General features: G+C 35.2%; 1 protein-coding gene across 14 annotated transcripts in view; it reads left to right on the top strand.

Moving 5' to 3' along the window:
- jakmip3 (Janus kinase and microtubule interacting protein 3) overlaps positions 1 to 20,571 on the top strand; it is an 88,867-nt gene that overhangs the window by 14,183 nt on the left and 54,113 nt on the right. For all 14 annotated transcript variants that reach the window (XM_087276870.1, XM_087276869.1, XM_087276873.1 and 11 more), the window contains 2 exons: positions 13,999 to 14,241; positions 16,114 to 16,356. In XM_087276870.1, coding sequence (XP_087132996.1) covers positions 13,999 to 14,241; positions 16,114 to 16,356 — 486 coding nt within the window. The remainder of the gene's footprint in view (positions 1 to 13,998; positions 14,242 to 16,113; positions 16,357 to 20,571) is intronic.

Here is a 20,571-nt window from a genome sequence, read left to right as displayed (position 1 = left end):
CGATGAGTAAATAATGGTAGATTGTATTAGGCTTATTTATTATTTATTAAACAAGCGGTTCACTCCATGTAAGAAACATTCGCTCCCTCAGTTTTACACGTCTCAGACATTACCGTGGATGTCATGAACCTTTTATGTTTTATAGATTGTGTTGATTTTGTTTAAGTGTCTGCATTGAAGCATCACATTCTGCTTTATGGCTTCATTAGCTCTGGGAAACAGTGTTAAATGAGGGTGAAGGAAACTATAGGCATCCTGTCAAAGTGTGGAGACTGACAGCTTTTACTTCTAAAGAGGCAAAGATGCTGTTAATGGTGTTTAGAGTGTCCAAACTGTCCATTTTTGTGTCCTGATGACTGACTGATGGATGTGCAATTTAGAGTATGAACACTTGATCTGATTTGGTTTGAGTTCTGCTATCGTGACTGTTTTTTATTTACATTTTTATTTACATTCTTTATTCACTTTTTATTTATTTTTTGTTTATTTATTTTATTATTTTCTTTTCGAAATGACATTGAAATGAAGATCTCGGAGATCAAAAACTAATTTACTAGGGTAAATCTGGGATCTGGACCAGTCTGTCTATCTATTTTGATACAGTTTGTAGACTTGTGTTTAAAATAAATTCTTTCATTGTTTGCTTAAAATCAAATATAAAAAATGTAAATTTTTTAATTGATTATATTTAGATACTGGTTATAGTTATATACAGTATACAGTGCATCCGGAAAGTATTGATAGTGCTTCACTTTTTCCACATGTTTTTATGTTACAGCCATATTACAGAATGGATTAAATTAATTTATTTTCTCAAAGTTCTACACACAATACCTCATAAAGAGTTTTTTAAATTGTTGCAAATTTATTAAAAATGAAAAATCTAAAAAATCAGTATTCACATCAGTGTTCACAGCTTTTGCTCAATATTTTGTTGATGCACCTTTGGCAGCGATTACAGCCTCAAGTCTGTTTGAATATGATGCTACAAGCTTGGCACACCTGTCTTTGGGAATTTTCGCCCATTCCTCTTTGCAGTACCTCTCAAGCTCTATCAAGTTGGATGTGAAGTGACTGTATACGGCCATTTTCAGATCTCTCCAGAGATGTTCAATAGGATTTAGGTCAGGGCTGTGGCTGGGCCACTCATGGATATTTACCGAGTTGTTGTGAAGCCACTCCACTGATATATTAGCGGTGTGCTTTAAGTCATTCTCTTGCTGAAAGATGAACCGTTGCCCCACGTTGAGGTTAAGAGCACTCTGAAGCAAGTTTTCATTCAGGATGTCTCTGTGCATTGCTGCATTCATCTTTCCCTCTATCCTGAATAGTCTTCCAGTTCCTGCTGCTGAAAAACATCCCCAGCATGATGCTGCCACCACCATGCTACACTGTTCGGTATGGTATTAGCCTAGTGATGAGCGGTGCCTGGTTTTCTCCAGACAAAAGGCCTGGCATTCACTCCAAAGTATTCAATTATAGTCTCATCAGACCAGAGAATTTAGTTTCTTATGGTCTGAGAGTCCTTTGGATGCCTTTTGGCAAACTCCACGCAGATAGTGGCTTCTGTCTGGCCACTCTACCATACAGGCCTGATTGATGGATTGCTGCACAGATGGTTGTCCTTCTGTAAGTTTCTCCTCTCTACAATGAAGTACCCTGGAGCTCAGACAGAGTGACCATTGTGTTATTGATCACCTTCCTGACTAAGACTCTTCTCCCCTGATAACTTTAAGCTGTATAGAAGAGTCTTGAAAAATATCTAGTCAAATATTATGTACTGTCATCATGGCAAAGATAAAACAAATCAGTTATTAGAGATGAGTTATTAAAACTCTAATGTTTATAAATGTGTTGAAAAAATATTGTCTCCGTTAAACAGAAATTGTGGAAAAATATACAGGGGAGCTAATAATTCAGGAGGTCTAATAATTCTGACTTCAGCTGTATATATGTAATGTTATATAACTGAAGCTCATTGCTTTAAATAATAAACCAGACACTTTGTAAGGGTAACATTAACATAACTGTGGATGACGTTATAGTGATTAATTCGGGTAATAATGGAGTCCCTTATCACTGCTTTAAATGTATCAGATCATGAAAGGGTCGATGAGTGAGGTTTTACATTAATGTCCTCTCCAGTCTATCTGAGCATTAATGTTCAGTGGTGGTGATTAGTACTTTCTGGCGTCCGTTCGTGCAGAACCTCGCTGTCATTTATTTTCACCCTGAGCTGTGTGTATTGATCTGGGAGAGACACTGCAGTATGCACACACACTCACACACACAAAATGAAAACACACATGACTATACAGAAAAAATAAAGAGTGAGATGTATGAAATGAAAGTCACAGTTTAAAATAAGATTTCATTAGTTCATGTATTTACTAACATTAAGTATGAACAGTACTTTTTCCCAGAGATGGGTTGCGGCTGGAAGGGCATCTTGCTGGATAAGTTGACGGTTCATTCCGCTGTGGCGACCCCACATTAATAAAGGGACTAAGCCGACATAAATGAATGAATGAACAGCATTTATTAATCATAGTTCAACATTTACTGATTCCTTATTAAAAACAGAATTCATGTCTGCTAACATTAGTTAGCGCACAATGAGTTAACATAAACTCACAATGAACAACTGTATTTTTATTAACTAACATTCACTAACATGAACGAATACTGTAATAAATGTATTGTTCATTGATTGTTCCTAAATTGTAACAGTAAACTGTTATTAAATGCATTAACTATCATAAACTGATACAGACTTATTGTAAAGTGTTAACAAAAAATACTTGTTTTGCATCTATACTGAAATGTAGCTTTTAAGTAGGTTTAAAATATGTATATAAAAATAAATAAATAAAACAGTTATTACATTATTATAATTATATATATTGTTATATTGTTATTATTATATATTTTGGTTGGTATTTATATATATATATATATATATATGTATGTATATATATATATATATATATATATATATATATATATATATATATATATATATATATATATATATATATATATATATATATATATATATAAATACCAACCAAAATATATAATAATAACAATATATATAATTATAATAATGTAATAACTGTTTTACATATATATATATATATATATATATATATATATATATATATATATATATATATATATATATATATATATATATATATATATATATATATATATATATATATATATATATATATATAATTCAGGGGGGTTAATAATTCTGACTTTAACTGTATATATACTGTATATTATTTTTCAAATATTTGATGTTTAATAGAGCAAAGATATTTTTCTATAATATTTTTTCTTATGATTTATTTTAGTTTGGCAGGCATGAAAGCAGTTTTCTCATTTTTAAAAGTAGTTTTTAAGGTTTATATTATTAGCCCCCTTAAGAATAATTGTTTTCAATTGGCTATAGAACAAACCACTGTTGTCCAGTGACTTGCCTAATAAACCTAGTTAACCTACTTAATTGCACTTTAAGCTGAATGCTATACTACTATTGTTATAAATATTTTTTCTTTAATATGTATCGTGAAACCACAGTATTTACTAGGAAAATACTAGTTTCTTGGAAAATAACTTGTATAATATGATGTACTTTCATCATTCATTCATTCATTTTCCTTCAGCTTAGTCCCTTTATTCGCCACAGGGTCGCCACAGCGGACTGAACTACCAACTTATTCAGCATATGTTTCACACAGCAGATGCTCTTCCAGCTGCAACCCAGTACAGGGAAACACTCATACACTCTCATTCACACACATACACAATGCGGCCAATTTAACTTATCCAATTCACCTATAGCGCATGTCTGAGAAAACCCACAGGGTGAACATCCAAACTCCACACAGAAATGCCAACTGACCCAGCCGGAATAAAAACCTGTTACCTTCTTGCTTTGAGGCGACCTGAGCCACCGTGCTGCCCTTGTACTTTCATCATTGCAAAGATAAAAGAAACCAGTTATTAGAAATCAGTTATTGAAACTATTTTATGAAGAAAAAAAGGAGACAGATTTTAAAGGTAATAATTTAGCATTCAGCTATATGTTATATTAATTAAGTCTATGTTTCCAGAGAGGTGGACATAATAGAGTGGACGTCGAGTGTTTTCAGTTTTATCTTGCTCTTCTTACAGATACAAAACGGCGAAGTGTAAACGATCTGGAATAATGCGTTTGCTCCTTATTCAGTGGGAGAGTTTTATTTTAATATTCTGACCCTTGTTCGGCATAACCGAGAAAACACTCTAACAGGCCAATTACTGCTGCTGGCCCAAAGTCAAACACACCGCTATCGCTGGTTTTCTGTAAAATTGCTTTCCTGATTGCAAGAACATGAAATGCAATGTTCAGGAGCGATTCGGGGCATTGGTATTTTAGAGAAGGAAAGAGGAAACTGATTCATTATCGTTTCAGATAAACAAGCAGAGCTCAGCGTTGAGAGCTGCAGGGAAATGAACTCAGAGACGGGGAAGTTTTTGTCAAATAGCCAAAAGTGAATGTTAAGTCCCGTCCTGCCTGTGAATGACTGATGTGTCTGATTATTATGTTAGACGAACAGAGACCCTAGAGAGAAATGCACAGGCTTACCACTGTAAAATGGATATTAAGAGATAGTTCTCTCGTAATTGATATTTTGGTCTATATTTACTTACCCTCATGCTGTACCAAAGCCTCTTTCAGCTCCTTTTGAAAAGCTGATTATTTTTATTGAAATCATCTGATTTAAACATACTTTAAACAGTTTGTTATTTAAAATAATGAGATTTAGTTATGTAACATTACACTGCATGTTTTTGGACTGTGATTGAAACGAGTACTTTTTACTTTTTTTACATTTATACATTTTTGAGGCGGTGCTTCTTTACTTTTACTAAAGTACAAACGTGTAGTCAGTACTTTTACTTTTACCAGAGTCATTTTAAAGGTGAGTATCTGTACTTCTTCTTAAGTAAAGGATGTGTGTACTTTTGCCACCTCTGGCTGTCATGTGAACATGGAGCAAAATCTTGAATATTCCCAGTACCTTGTTGAATCTATGCCACGAAAGATTAGGGCAGTTCTGAAGGCAAAAGGGGGTCCAACCCGGTACTAGTAAGGTGTACCTTATAAAGTGGCTGTTGAGTGTACACAGTTGATAAATTTATTAGAAATTATTTTCAAATATTTCTCAAGTGATGTTTAACAAGGCATCTATATATATATATATATATATATATATATATATATATATATATACATATATATATATATATATATATATATATATATATATATATATATATATATATATATATATATATATATATATATATATATTATATTTATTTTTTCGTAAGGCAGGACTAAAAGCAGTTTTCTCATTTTAAAAATATTTTTTTAAGGACATTATTATTAGTTTGGTTTTGTTTTTTGCTTCTGAAGAAATGGCTGTTGTCCAGTGACTTGCCTAGTTAATCTAATTAACTTAGTTAATTGCACTTTAAAAAGATAGTTCACCCAAAATTCATCTCAAAGAATCATTTAACCTGATTCACAACACCTCATATGAATGACTCATGTGTGATTTATGGAATTGATATATGATTCTCTTTAGTAATCACTGCACATGCAGATTTTCACTATTACACAATTACCTAATTGTATTGTAAGTTCTCTATTAGATTTTGATATTTCTTTCTATTATTTCTTCATGATAATATGTAATTTCTTAATTTTTTATAGTTTTTTTTGTATTTTTGTTAATAGTTGTTTATTTGTTATTATTTAAGTTTTTAAAACATTTTAAATCATACAAATAAAATATATATTTTTTAAATATTTAATTTTTAAACAAAATTTGTAGATTTTGTTCTGTTTTTTGTTACGCCTATTAAATGCTTATTTATTTATTTATTTATTTATTTATTTATTTATTTATTTATTTATTTATTTATTTAGTTTTCCAAATGAAATTTTGTAACATTTCTAGCATACACAAAAATTACATTCAAATAATACAAATAAGCTTTTATTGTATGTTATTGTGATATATATATATATATATATATATATATATATATATATATATATATATATATATATATATATATATATGTAATGTACAATAATGTACAATTTATATATGCAAAAAAAAAAAAAAAAAAAAAAATATATATATATATATATATATATATATATATATATATATATATATATATATATATATATATATATATGTACATTATACATAAATTATATACAAATTAAACATGTCTAATAATATTTGTCCCGTAGTGAAAGTTCATACAGAAAGTGTTTTTTTTTTTTTCTAATGCGCAACTTTTCTATTGTTTTTTTAAATGTAAAATCACACTTGATTGTCTGTTTTTCATTTCTTTTGAAGCACTGCACAGTGCCAAGTTTTTTAGATGCATGTAAAGTTAAAACAATTTAAACTTGTACATGCATCACTGCTCATCAATGTCAGTTCCAAACTGGTGGACCAATCAGAAGAACTCGGAAGTAGGACAAGCGTCGCAAATTTCTGTTTACAGGCAATTTCTGTTTATCCTTTTTTTTTTTTTTTGTGGCTGTATCCGTATACCTTCTTACTTTATGCAACACTTGAAAAAAAAAAAAAGCACAGCATCTCTTGTTTTTTGAAGACATGTTCAGTGTGAATTAGCCCTTAGTTATTCGTTTTTGTTTTTCCATCAAATTTTCTTTTTTAATGATGCAAAAATCCCTTAATGATTCTGTAAAATGCACGTCCATCCAAATTATTCGCAATCCTGTTAATTGTTTCTCTTAAATATTTCCCAAATGATGTTTAACAGAGCAAGGAATTCTTTACAAAATTGCCTGTCAGATTTTCTCTTTTGGAGAAAGTCTTATTTGTTTTATTTCGGCTAGAATAAAAGCAGTTTTTAATTTTTTAAGCCATTTTGAGGTCGATATTATTCACCCCCTTAAGCAATATTGTTTTTCAATTGTCTACAGAACAAACCACTGTTGGACGATTACTTACCTTATTAACCTAGTTAAGCTTTTAACACTTCAAGCTGAATAGTATCTTGAAAAACATCTAGTCAAATATTATGTGCTGTCATGATGGCAAAGATAAAATAAATCAGTTATTAGAAATGAGTTATTTAAACGATTATGTTTAGAAATGTGTTGGAAAAAAAAACTTCTCTCTGTTAAACAGAAATAAGGGAAAATGTACAGGGGGCTAATAATTCAGGAGGGCTAATAATTCAGACTTCAACTGTAAGTACCACAGCAGCACACTCGGCATCTGATTCAGATACAGCCTAGTTGTCAGACAGACACCATGTAGAGGCATGAAAATGAAGATCTGCTGTTGTTGAACGCTCCGAGGACTGTCAGAGATGCTCATAGATGTGCTGTCAGGCCGATCGCATCAATGCTGCCATTGTAAAAGCTTCATAGACTGACAGTAAGAGGAGACACAGGAGCTGTCGCTGCTGCTGCTGTTGTGCTCAATGAACAATACTCTTCATGTATGATGGAAATGGATGGAGCTGCTGGTGTCAAACACATCACGTCTCTATCTATATAAACCCCAGTGTGTTCTGCTGCTGTTTGCTGGAGTGCGGCAGAATCGAGAAGTTTGTTTGGTTGTCAGACATCTGTTGTTCAAATGAATAAGAAATTACATACTGTACTCTTTAAAATGCAGCAATGTCATATTTGAACCCAGTGATACCATTGGAAAATTACCATAGTTTTACTCTGTCAACAAGAAGTAAGGCATTTGCATCAGTGTTTCCAAGAAGAGCATTAAAAACCTTTCAATATTTGGTAACTTTACTTGAAGGGGTGTTCATAAGATTGTCATGCAATACAGGCTCATAGTGAAAACGTTCTCTTGTATACATTTCTGCAGAGCGTGAATTATGTAGCTAGAGCTACGTATGGCTGCATTTCATCTGTAAAATAAACACTAGAGGGCGGTATGACCCCGCTGATGGCTTTTGTTTCTTTTCACGCTACCAGCTGATCGAGTTGAATGTTGTCCGGATTACTGGACAGTTGGTGATTAGCATCGTGTTGATGTGCTTATGTGTTCCGGCAGTGCCTCCTTGTTGTCTATCTTTAGTTTCCTCAAATAGAGCGGAGGAACTTTGACGTCACCTTGAAGGCTAATCAGCTGCTAGCATAAAACTGGTTCCCTCAATAAAATCCCTTTAGAATTTTCCCATAGGCTTTTCGAAGATTGCAAATAATAAGCTCTGTGTTCAAACACTGTTCATTACACTTATAGGTTTTGTCCAGCTGGTTAATCCTCCCACGAAAATACAACTTTGAGCACTTTTGGATCTTAAATGCAAACGCAAGAACTAAAAAGCTAACATTAGGCTGTAAACTAACTACACTGCCCTCGGGGCGCTCACCTGTGACGTCAGCACCACCCTGCTACAGACAACTTCTCAAGCTTATTATTAGAAACATGGTCCATGACAACGATTTAATCTCTCAATTTATTATATTATAATCTACGCTATAAATTATAAACAAATAAAACAAAAACACATAGACCTACGTGCCTTTTGGTGATATTGCTTCAGTATTCCTACATAATGTTCTTTCTTCATGATGCCATCTATGCTGAGAAGTGTACCAGTCCCTCCTGCAGCAAAACAGCCCCACAACATGATGCTGCCACCCCCATATTTCACCTTGGGATGGTGTTCCTAGGCTTGTAAGCGTTCCTCTTTGTCCTCCAAATGTAACACTGGTCATTATGGCCAAACAGTTCAATCTTAGTTCCATCAGACCACAGGACATGTCTCCAAAACTTTGAGCCCTATCATACACCCAGCGCAGTGTGGCGCAAGACGCGGCGCAATAGTCTTTTGGTAGTTTCAGCTTGGCGCAAGAGTCGTTTTGAGGCGTTGCGCAACGCTGTTTAAATAGCAAATGCATTAGCGCTCATTTGTGCGCCCATAGGCGTTCTGGTCTAAAAAGGAAGGCAATCTGAGGCGGACCGCTGGCGCGTTGCTATTTTGAGAAGCTAAAATAGATTTTTTATTAGACCAAAACTAACCCGGTCTAAACTCCTGCGCAGAGTTGCGCCTCGCTTACGCACTACTTAATACACACAAGAGAGCAATAGGCAAATATCTTTACATATGAAAAAAATTTAATATTAAGGATATATATATATAGGATATAATAAGAATAGATATATGATATAAATATAAAGGATTAAAATATTACAAAACATATTATTTTCTAGCCTACATAAATATGAAAATTCACTGCTGTTATGTCTTCTTCATCTCGGGAGGCGTTTTCAGTTCATTCATAACAATTAGCTTTTGTATAATGTTATTATTATTAGCAGCATTATTATTATATCCATATTTATATTTGTTTTATTAAAAACAAGCTTAGATTTGCCCACCTGTCAGGTTTTAGACCATATGGGGCATGGCATGTGTTTTAGGATATAACTCAGGTTATTGAGCTCATTTTGTTATTATTATTCATTTATTCGTTTGCTGGAAATTAGAACTGAATTTAGAAATAGTTTTGAAACAAATATTTGCGCTTAACAAACAAAATTATTTATTTATAGACTAATTGATGTCTGTGCGTAAAGGTTTCCCTATCCAAGAGCGAAAGTGAAAGTAGATCATTTATCTCTCATTCTCACGTAGTAGATGCTCTGTTTAACAGTTTTCTGTTAAAAAACTGTTAACTGTTTGCTTGTGAAATGCTCATTTTTTTCCACTTAGACTTACTTTGCGTCCTGTACGCGAATGCGCTCTTGGCGCGACGCAGCTGCTATTAAAGGGAATGGGAGATGAGACTCTAATTAGTTTATTCTCAAAACACACCTATAATTCATTAAGAAAATTAACTCAACCCTTTTAGACCATGCGCCATGCGCAAAGCAGGTATTCCCGTCCTTAAATTAACAAAAACGTTTGCGCCCTGCGTTTTGCACTCTGCGCATGGAATGTCAAAATAGAGGCCTTAGTCTTTTCCCAGTGTAATTTAGCAAATTGTAATCTGGCTTTCTTGTTGATTCTGGCTTGTTGATTTTCCCATGTTGTCACACAAGGAAGCAGTGTGTTTGAGGTTTTCCTTAAATAATATTCTACAGTTGTGCCTCCAGTTAACTCAAATGTTGTCAATTAGTCAATCAAGCTTCCAAAACCTTGACACCATCATCTGAGCTGTTTCAGAGACATATTAATCTTATTGTATGTAAACTTGACTTTCAAGATAAGTTATAACAATTTCTCCAAAATATCTCTCTCTTTATTTTGCTATTAAGCATAAAAGAAACAAATGTGATAATCCAAACTTACCTAAAAGAGAAAAAGTTTAGTCACATTAATCTGAATTTTTTATTTTTTTTAATAGTTATATGTGCCTTTTTATAGAGTGTTTGTAAACTTCTGGTTTCAATTGTATATAACTGTGCATTGACATTACCCTCTTCAAGTAAATTGTTACCCACAATTATTAAACTATTAAGCACGGCTTGATTTAAAATTCATTGAGTGAATGTAAACAGATGACTGATAAATACATATATTATCTTAATTGTTGTTAAAAATTTGTTAACCTGTGGAAAAAGAAAGGGGTTTCTGCTTCCTGGAACCTTATTGAGTTATATGCTGATCAAGCTTTTTTGCAACTTAGTTTTGATGTTTGTTTTGATGGACTACACTGTTACTTGTCTCCACATCTGTGTGTGTATTAAAGAAGTGGCATTTCTTTGGACTTTCCATCTTATTTCCTGACCCTTGTTTGAGTCTCATAAAAATGTCAAGATCAAGTCTGTCAGGGGAAGGAAAGACATGGAGGTGTTTGATGTGTTTCCTGTGCCATTGTTTCTTGTTTCCTCAAAACATCAAAGAATGGCATGAAGGTGTTTCCAACCCACCCGTCATCACTGCACAGCTGTTGTAGACCCTCTATAAGAGAGTGTACGTGTGTGCATGTGAGTGTATGTGAGTGTGCGTCTGTGTTTATGCATGTTTGTGCACTTCTGTGTGTGCTTTTGCATGTTTGTTTTTGCATAAGTGTGAGAGAGGGAGAATATAAGCCCTATCATAAATCTGGCGCAAGACGTGTATGGTGCGATTTGGTGCGATTTTAAGACCAGTGCAACATTAATTTACATGTTTTGCACCACGTTATTTAAATAGCAAAATGATTTGCGTTACTTTGTGGAGTCATGGGTGTGCTGGTGTATAAATAGAGGTGTGATACGGCACATTGTTGACGTGTTGCTACTTTGAGGAACTGAAATAGGCTGCGCTATTGACTGACTAAAACAGGCCCGGATTGGCCAATCAGGAGGACCGGGGGAGTCTCAGCAGTCGCACTTTTTATTTATTTATTTATTTATTTATTTGACCATAGCCTCACTCTTTTTATTCATTATTTTGCCGATTCGCCGCTCTTCTCATTTATTGTCTCGCAGCCCCATGAGCAAAATGCAGCCTAAAAAAAAAAGCTAAAAAAGCTAAAAAAAAGGAAATGTATGTAAACTTTTGACTGTCTAGAAATTAATAAAAAATTCTCCAAAAATTCTCTCATTATTCTGGCATTTAACAAATGTAAATTGTTTAGGTAATCCTAAGGGACCTAAAATAGTAAACGTTTAGTATGATTTACCATCAGACATTTTAAAAAAAAAATTGGTTATGTTCCTTTTTTTTTTTTTTTTTTTTTTTTTTAGAGTGTATGTAAATTTCTGGTTTCAACTGGATATGGAATGCAGCATAAGTTATTTTCTCTAAACTGATATTGAACCCTGTACATTAATTTAACATCACAGACAGCTGGCTCTTCACCAAAGGCAACACTGCTGACTCCCGCCGGACTCTAAACCTCGCCTCTAAATATTCTCTTACTCTGCATTAATATAAACTCCCCGAAGGCACAAGATTACTTCTGCTTTCAGTCCTCTATAACTCACAACTAGAGACAAATCTGACATTGACCAGATTACAGGATGTCATTTTCCAGACTTTCTATGACCCGACATATATTCAGCATCTTTAATCTGCAAAAACAAGCTCTGACAGATGCCAACAGACACTGACTGGAGGAATACAAAATGCGACAAATCGTCTACCTGTTTTGTCTGCTACAGTGTGAAATTGCTTTGTAAAAGCATGTGAAGCTGTCCGGTGACCGTCTGACCCAGTTTTGGTCCAGGGATAATTTCGCCTCAGGTTACTGTCTCCATCTGCCTGTCAACAAACAGATTTAAGTCTATAAAAGGCAGTAGCATAGACTTTTACTCTTCTCTCAATGTCTCAAAGTCTTTCCTTCAGACCTAGTTTTATTAAATGTTTGAATTTTTTTTGCTAAGGCATCTCTTTTATTGTTGCTTAAAGGTTGGTGAGTTTTTCATGCAGAATTTAGGCTGAATCTGAATTATTCCACATTTCATTTGTGTTCAGAGTGGTCAGACTTACAAATTAGTCATGAATGATAAATAGTAGGGATGTAACGGTATCAGAATTTCACGGTACGATAATACCTCGAATGGCACGGTACGGTATTCATTAAATAATTTACAGGAAAAACAAAACTAATGAAAAGACTCGAAAAAAGTGCCAAAAGTGTTTATTTACCTTAGCACTGAACATATTAATGACATACAAATTAGCCATCTATCTGTAAGTTTCGAAACAGGAACTTCAATTTTTTAATTTTAATAACAAAAAACTATTAAACCATAAAGAAATAAAGCTTAAATTTAGTATTGTTGAAAACTCATCACATTCACTCACTCACTTAGATAGAGATGGGTATTTTAAGGAATATTATCATATAACTATAATCTGGTAAAAGCTGGGATCTCTGGGCATGTCCCCTGCAACAGAAAAAACAGAGAGATATGATTTAGCCAAGGTTGACAGCAGTGGGAAACGTTGTGCCTTGTATTTCCACCACCTGAGAGGACAAGCCATGAGTGAGATAGAGGACTCTTTGTGGTACAAGTCAATGTCTGCATCAATCTAACAAGTGTGCTGTGTTCTGCAGTCCCCATGACTGTTATTAGTTGTATTCCCCGACTTATATTTCACCACAGTCTGGCAGTGCCTGCACACTGTTTTTTTTTTCTTTGTCTGTCACCTTTTCTCCTTTTTGTATCGTTTTAGAAAGAAACCGAAATGCTTCCACACATCAGATTTAAAACCCGCTTTAGGTTCGATCATTTCCAGCTTTTTTTCTTCCCTGCTACTAGCAACACACTCCACTTCCGCATTACTGGATATGTAGTGACAACAGACCGCAAATGATGATGGCCACGCCTAGGCTGATGGGAATTGTAGTTCCCGCTACCTTCCGTTCGCTTCATTCGCCTGAGCAAACTTTTCTCAGAAATATAGTTTTATTGAGTCATGCGCCTACGGTACTATTGAAAAAAAATTCTATTGCGGTATGACGGTATTTACAATATTGTTACATCCCTAATAAATAGCATACATTTCATCCTTATTTTGCTTCAAAAACAACAATCAACATGAGTAGCCAAAAAGTGGTTCTGTACGGTTCGCTTTTAGGTACCTTTTGACAATGGAAACGGCAATAGAATTGTACTGAACCATACCGTAGTACTCAGTGGAAACGGGCCTTAATATTGACCTTAAAAAAGAAAAATAAACAAAAAAAAAGCTTTTATTTTAGCCAAAAAAAAATTAAATAAAAATAAGACTTTCCCCAGGAGAAAAAATGTTGTAGGAAATACTGTGAAAAATTCCTTGCTCTATTAAACATAATTTGGGAAATATTTGAAAAAGTAAAAAAAAAAAAAAAAAGTCACAGGATGAATAATTTTGACTTCAACTGTATGTGAATAACCTTACATTGTACTGGACAATTTAATTAAAATGCATTATTTCTTTGTTGTGATATTTATAATGTATCCGACATTTACTGGCTGACCCTGGATTTTGTTTTCTCAGGTCAGTAAGCTGGAGAGAGAGAAGAGTCAGGAAGTTCGACACGAGCAGCACAAGTCCACAGTGGTGGTGACCGAGCTAAAAGCCAAACTTCACGAGGAGAAGCTTCGGGAGCTGCACGGAGTTCGGGAAACCCTGCTGCGCCAGCACGAGTCTGAGCTGCTGCGGGTCATTAAGATCAAAGACGGGGAGATCCAGCGACTGCAGGCCCTCGTCAGTGCACTCAGAGATGGGTCCACTGAGAAGGTGACGCTCAAAGGGCTGCAGCTGCAGTTTATGACATATTGATTGATCTTATACTGCGTTATGAATATACATGTAATAATAATATTAATAATAATAATAATAATAATAATAATAATTGATTCATTCTTTAATTTTCTTTTCGGCTTAGTCCCTTTATTAATCCGGGGTCACCACAGCGGAATGAACCACCAACTTATTCAGCACATGTTTTCACAGCAGATCCCCTTTCAGTTGCAACCCATCTCTGGGAAACATCCATACACACTAATTCACACTCATACACTAAGGACAATTAAGCGTACCCAATTCCCCTATAGCGCATGTCTTTGGACTGTGGGCGAAACCGGAGCAGCCGGAGGAAACCCACACGAACGCTGGGAGAACATGCAAACTCCACATAGAAACGCCAACTGACCCAGCCTAGATTCGAACCAGCGATCGTCTTGCTGTGAGGCAACAGCACTACCTACTGTGCCACTGTGTCGCCTAATAATAATAATAATTATAATTATTATAATTATTATTATTATTTAAAATATATGTTCTCATTAATAATAATATATTAATATATGTATATAATTGTATTGTTATAAAATATGAACTCAAAAATGAAAAATATTTCATAATAAATAATTTAATTATATTAAAAGGTCATATAATCTATTATATATTTTGATATGTTTATTATGTGTATTATCAAATATAAGTAATAATCTTAGTAATAACAATATGTATTATTATTATTATTATTATTATTATTATTATTATTATTATTATTATAAGCAGTTAATAAAACAATATTTAACATATATGAAATAAATATTTGATTTAAATATTCAATATATATTTAAAATTACATTAAAATTGAATATTTTAATGTAAAATCTTTAAACAATAATGTATACTAACTAATTATTACAATATAAATATTATATGCACAATGTAGCATGATCGCCCCAAAGCAAGAAGTTCGCTGGTTTGAGCCTCGACTAGCTAGGTCAGTTGGCATTTCTGTGTGGAGTTTGAATGTTCTCTTCGTGTTGATGTGGGTTTCCTCCTGGTGCTCCGGTTTCCCCCACAGTCCAAATGCATGTGCTGTGTAGTTGAATTAGGTTAGCTAAATTGTCTGTAGTGTATGTGTGTGAATGTATGAGTGTGTGGGTGTTTCCCAGTGTTAGGTTGCAGCTGGAGAGGCATCCGCTGTATAAAACATATGCTGGATAAGTAGGTGGTTCATGCCACTGTGGCGACCCCTTATTAATAAAGAGAATAAGCTGAAAAGAAAATGAATGAATAAATGCACAATGTATGTTTTTAATTTCCATTTTTTCCTATTTATTGCTCTTATTTTCAATAAATGTTATTATTATAATCATAACAATATAAACAATATGTAATTTTTTATAAATTTAAATATTTTTTTCATTATTTTAAATATAATAATGAAAATCTTATGCTTTACTTTTATAATTAATATGAATGAATGACTGAATAAAAGCATAAACAACCAATAGACACTATATTAAATATTAATTTATAATAACAAGCAATTCTTGCATTGTATTTATTTAAAAATATATAAACTTGTTTTTAGCTCTCTTTTTTTTTGGGGCTGTTAAAACTAAATGTTAATTTTAATGGTTATTTAAACATCATCCAAAAAATAAAATCTCAATGGTTAGCATTATTATTGAGTACTATTCACTAAACGGTGACAATATCATCTCCTTAAAAAAAATCTTAGTAAACCTATTGATTACTCAATGTAAATGTTCTTTATTATAAATAAGTAATTAAATTAAATGTTTTAAATTCAATTAAATGTTATTTAATAATATATGAATCTCTATTTGTGTGTGTCTGTATGTGCAGGTGAAGTCTGCGCTGATGGTGGAGGTACGAGAGGAGTCTAGGAGGAGTTTTGAAGGCGAGCGAATGCGACTTCAGCAGGAGATCTCTGATCTAAAGGGTGTAAAAAGGCAAATGGAGGACGCTTTAAGTGTGGCGCTGCAAGCAGACAAGATAAAAGCAGCCGAGATTCGCAGCGTCTACCATCTTCACCAAGAGGAGATCAACCGCATCAAGAGAGAGTGCGAAAGAGAGATCCGCAGACTGGTGCGTAAAACCACCTCTACACATACAGTCGAAGTCACAATTGTTTGCCCTCCTGTCAATTTCTTTTGTAAATATTACCCAAATGATATTTAAAGGAGAAAGGACATTTTCACAGTATTTCCCATTATATTTTTTCTTCTATAGAAAGTCTTATTTGTTTTATTTCGGTTAGAATAAAAGTAGTTTTACATTTTTTTTAAACCGTTTTAAGGGCAATACCATTAGCTCACTTAAGAAATATTTTTTTCAGATTGTCTACAGAACAAACCATCATTAAACAATGACTTGCCTAATTACACTAACTTGCCTAATTAACCTAGTTAAGCCTTTAAATGTCACTTTAAGCCTGGGGTCTCAAACTTAAATTGGCAGGAGGCCATCTCAGTAGCTAACAATTCAAAGGAGGGACGTTTTAACATTCAAGCACAAGAAAAAATGACGTTATTGATGCATCTTAAGACAACAGACCTGGAGCCCTTCTGTATCAACACTGTATGCACAAAAACTGCGTACACCAGGTTTCACGCTCACTTTTGGATTTAGTAACGATGAAATTAACGTGAGAGTGTGCGTTGGTCCACGCCAACTTCATGTCTGCCGTCTTGTGTGTGTTTGTTTTTTTTCCACTTGCGACTCCTAGAGGCAATTATGTTAAATTGCACACTACAAAGTGTCTTTGAGCCGTGTAGTGGCAGCTGTATGGGACGGGATCATCCACATGTCTGGCAGGTTTATAAGATTTCTATACCATACAGTTGACAAGCCAAACATTAAAGCGCAATTTGCAGCGATTGCCGGTTTTCCCAATGTAATCGGAGCGATCGACTGCACACACATTGCTATAAAGGCACCATCTGAAGACGAATATGCATACGTGAATCAGAAATTTTTTCGTTTTCATTCACGGCGAATGAAACTCTGCACAAGACTTTTGGCCAGCGGAGAAATTAAAATGGTCGTGCCCAACTGAGTCTGGTTCTCTCAAGGTTTTTTTTCTTCACTCCCATCAGGTGAAGTTTTTTTTCCCTCTCCGCTGTGGCCACTGCCTCGCATGGTTCAGGATTGGTAGAGCTACGCATCGATGAATTTGCTCTTCAGTGTTTGAACTCTCAGTAATGATTAAATCACACTGAACTGAGCTAAACTGAACTGAACTGAACTTAAACACTAAAACCTGAACTGCACTGTTCCAGTTACTATGACCATTTATGTGAAGCTGCTTTAACACAATCTACATTGTAAAAGCGCTATACAAATAAAGCTGAATTGAATTGAATTGAAGTTTAATAGATGTGCAAATAATATGTGATGCTCAAATGCGCTTAACATAATACACACACTTATTAATGATTCCTACTTGTCTTCTTTGTGATGAAGAGTCGCAAAATCTGATATGTAGCGAGGCAAAGAAGAATGAGTTCATCAGACGCTGGATTCAAACCGGGTTCATGATCGAACGTGTCAAAACATGTTGCCATGCGCTTTACGAGCTACGCCACTCACACTGCTGTTCACCGCTCTCTTTAGTTATGTTGTCTCTGTCAATCAAACGGTGATGGGCGAGAATCACTCGTCTAGCTCATTCCAACGAGGTGTGTTATTTGCACTTAGCTTAAATAGACACTACAAAATTTTACACCTTTACATCGGACCGTTTCTTTTTTAATTCACTCACAGTGTGATGTTCAGACCACTGTGTTAACCACGACAGCTAAACTCTCCCACTCTATTTTTTTTTCTTTTGTTATTAAATGCGGATTAAAACTTGCAAATATCACAATTTTTCTCCGGTCTACCTCCGATAGAAGCACCTCCAATTCACATTGGGTGTAGTTTCTCTGCTTGCTTGCGGGATGAACCACCAACTTATCCAACATGTTTTTAGACAGCGGATGCCCTGTGCAACCCATCTCTGGGAAACATCCAGACACACTCACTCTCACACAATCATACACTACAGACAATTTAGCCAATCCAATTCACCTGTACCGCATGTCTTTGGACTGTGGGGGAAACCGGAGCACCCGGAGGAAACCCAAAAGAACGCAGTGAGAACATGCAAACTCTACACAGAAACGCCAACTGACCCAGCGGAGGCTTGAACCAGCGACCTTCTTGCTGTGAGGCAACAGCACTACCTACTGCGCCACCGCGTTGCCCGAACGTAAAACTTAAATACAATATATTATAGTGCAGTACTTTAAACGTCCAATAGGTGGGGGGTCAAAACCACAAGTGGCTATACGCGACAGGACAACAATGATAGTGATACAAAAACACATGTTTTGGCAGTCTGAATCTCCTTACATTGTTATGTCAGTTGCGAGCTGGAGGGAGGAGAAGGGGCAGGCCGTAAATGGCCCACCGGCCTAGAGTTTGAGACCCCTGCTTTAAGCTGAATACTAGTATCCTGAAAAATATCTAGTCAAATATTATGTACTGTCATCATGGCAAAGATAAAGGAAATCAGTTATTAGATATTAGTTATTAAAACTGCTATGTTTAAAAATATGTTGAACAATTCTTCTTCCTGTTTAACAGAAATTGGGGGGAAAAATAAACCTGGGGGCTTGTAATTCAGAAGGGCTGATACTTCTGACTTCAACTGTACATACATATCATGTGCAGTCAGATAGGGTGGCAGCTGATAATTAAATAATCCAGGTTGAACAGAACACTTACCCCAGGTTATTCTGCAGGGACTGTCAGCGCAATAATGTGCTGAATGAAAATGTTTTGTTAACAGGCAGACCTCAACACAGTTTACACAGAAAAACACATGGGAGCTTTTCTGGAAAGTGGATTCTGTCCTTTTAATCAGTCACTTCTCAGATAGCTTGGCTAAAACAAGGCTAAATTTGGGCTGTCAGTAAAAAATCGAATAGACTAGTCTTCAAATAGACAGATTAGACAGACTTTATATGTGTAGTCATTCATTCCAGTGTATTTGATGACTAGTCTAGTTTTGATCTATTCTTAGATGTCTATTAGATTTTTAACTGACAGCCCAAATTTAGCCTTGTTTTAGCCAAGACAACAATGTTTAGACGTATATTAGACGTTTAAAGCACTTCACAGGACCTTTAAGTGTGCATTATTTTTGCAAAAATGCTGCTTGATTTAATCGGAGTATGTTTCCGATCATTTGAAATGAAAAGGGCATGGGTTTTGGGTAATTTCTGTCAAATTAATTCCACGATGAACACTAGATTTTCTTAAATATGTAGTGGAAAACAGTAAAAGCGTATCGGATGTTGAGAATGGAAACGGTTGCTAAGGTAGCATTGGACAGTCCTGTTTTTAAAGCAGAGCTCAGTAAAGAATTTCCCTCCAAATCTCCCTTTAAAGCCTGATTGTGCTATATCAGATGGTTCACAATTTATATTTAGCCGCGAGCATGTGTGTATATGTGTGTGTGCGTGTGTGTGTTACACTTTAAAGAGAAGCTGCTTCCTTCATTTCAGAGCTTTTCTTGTTCTGGGCTTTTTGCCATCTGTTTTTTTCTCCTGGAGTATGAAAATATCAGTGCAGTCGGTGCCCGCTGGTATCGATCTCTCTCGTGTAGCTGAGCGCTCTACAATATATCCCTTCCGGACTCACTAATTGAGAGAAGTACTGAGGAAAACAAGGTTGTGTCAGGTCTCTGAATGACATGTGCAGTGTGTAGATGTCCGGAATGATCCAAATAGGATGCTTTTCCCTCTTTAATCTAGAAAGCACTGATATTTGGAATAGTGTCCGCTGGTCAGACATATTGGTGCTCTTATTCATTCATCATTCAGTCATTTTCTTCCACTTTTCTGGGACCGGGTCGCGGGGGCAACAGTTTTAGGACAGAACTTAGGAGTAGACACTTCCTCCAGATCCTCCGGGGGGATCCCGAGGCGTTCCCAGGCCAGCCGAGAGACATGGTCCCTCCAGCATGTCCTGGGTCTTTCCCGAGGTCTCCTCTCAGTGGTACATCCTTGGAACAACTCCCTAGGTAGACGTCCAGGAGGCATCCGAAACAGATGCCCGAGCCACCTTAGCTGAATTCTCTCGATGTGGAGGAGCACCGGCTCTATTCCGAGCTCCTCCCGGGTCACCCTATGCATAAGGGTGCACCCTGCCACCCTGTGAAGGAAACTCATTTTGGCCGATTGTATCCGAGATCTTGCCCTTTCAGTCATGACCCAAAGTTCATGACCATATGTGAGAGTAGAAACGTAGATTGAC

This window comes from Danio rerio, chromosome 12 (assembly GCF_052040795.2).
Source record: "Danio rerio strain M-AB ecotype USA chromosome 12, GRCz13ab, whole genome shotgun sequence".
NCBI classification, from domain to species: domain Eukaryota; kingdom Metazoa; phylum Chordata; class Actinopteri; order Cypriniformes; family Danionidae; genus Danio; species Danio rerio.
The sequence above is the reverse complement of the archived record's forward strand: the minus strand, read 5'-3'. Positions and strand labels throughout refer to the sequence as shown.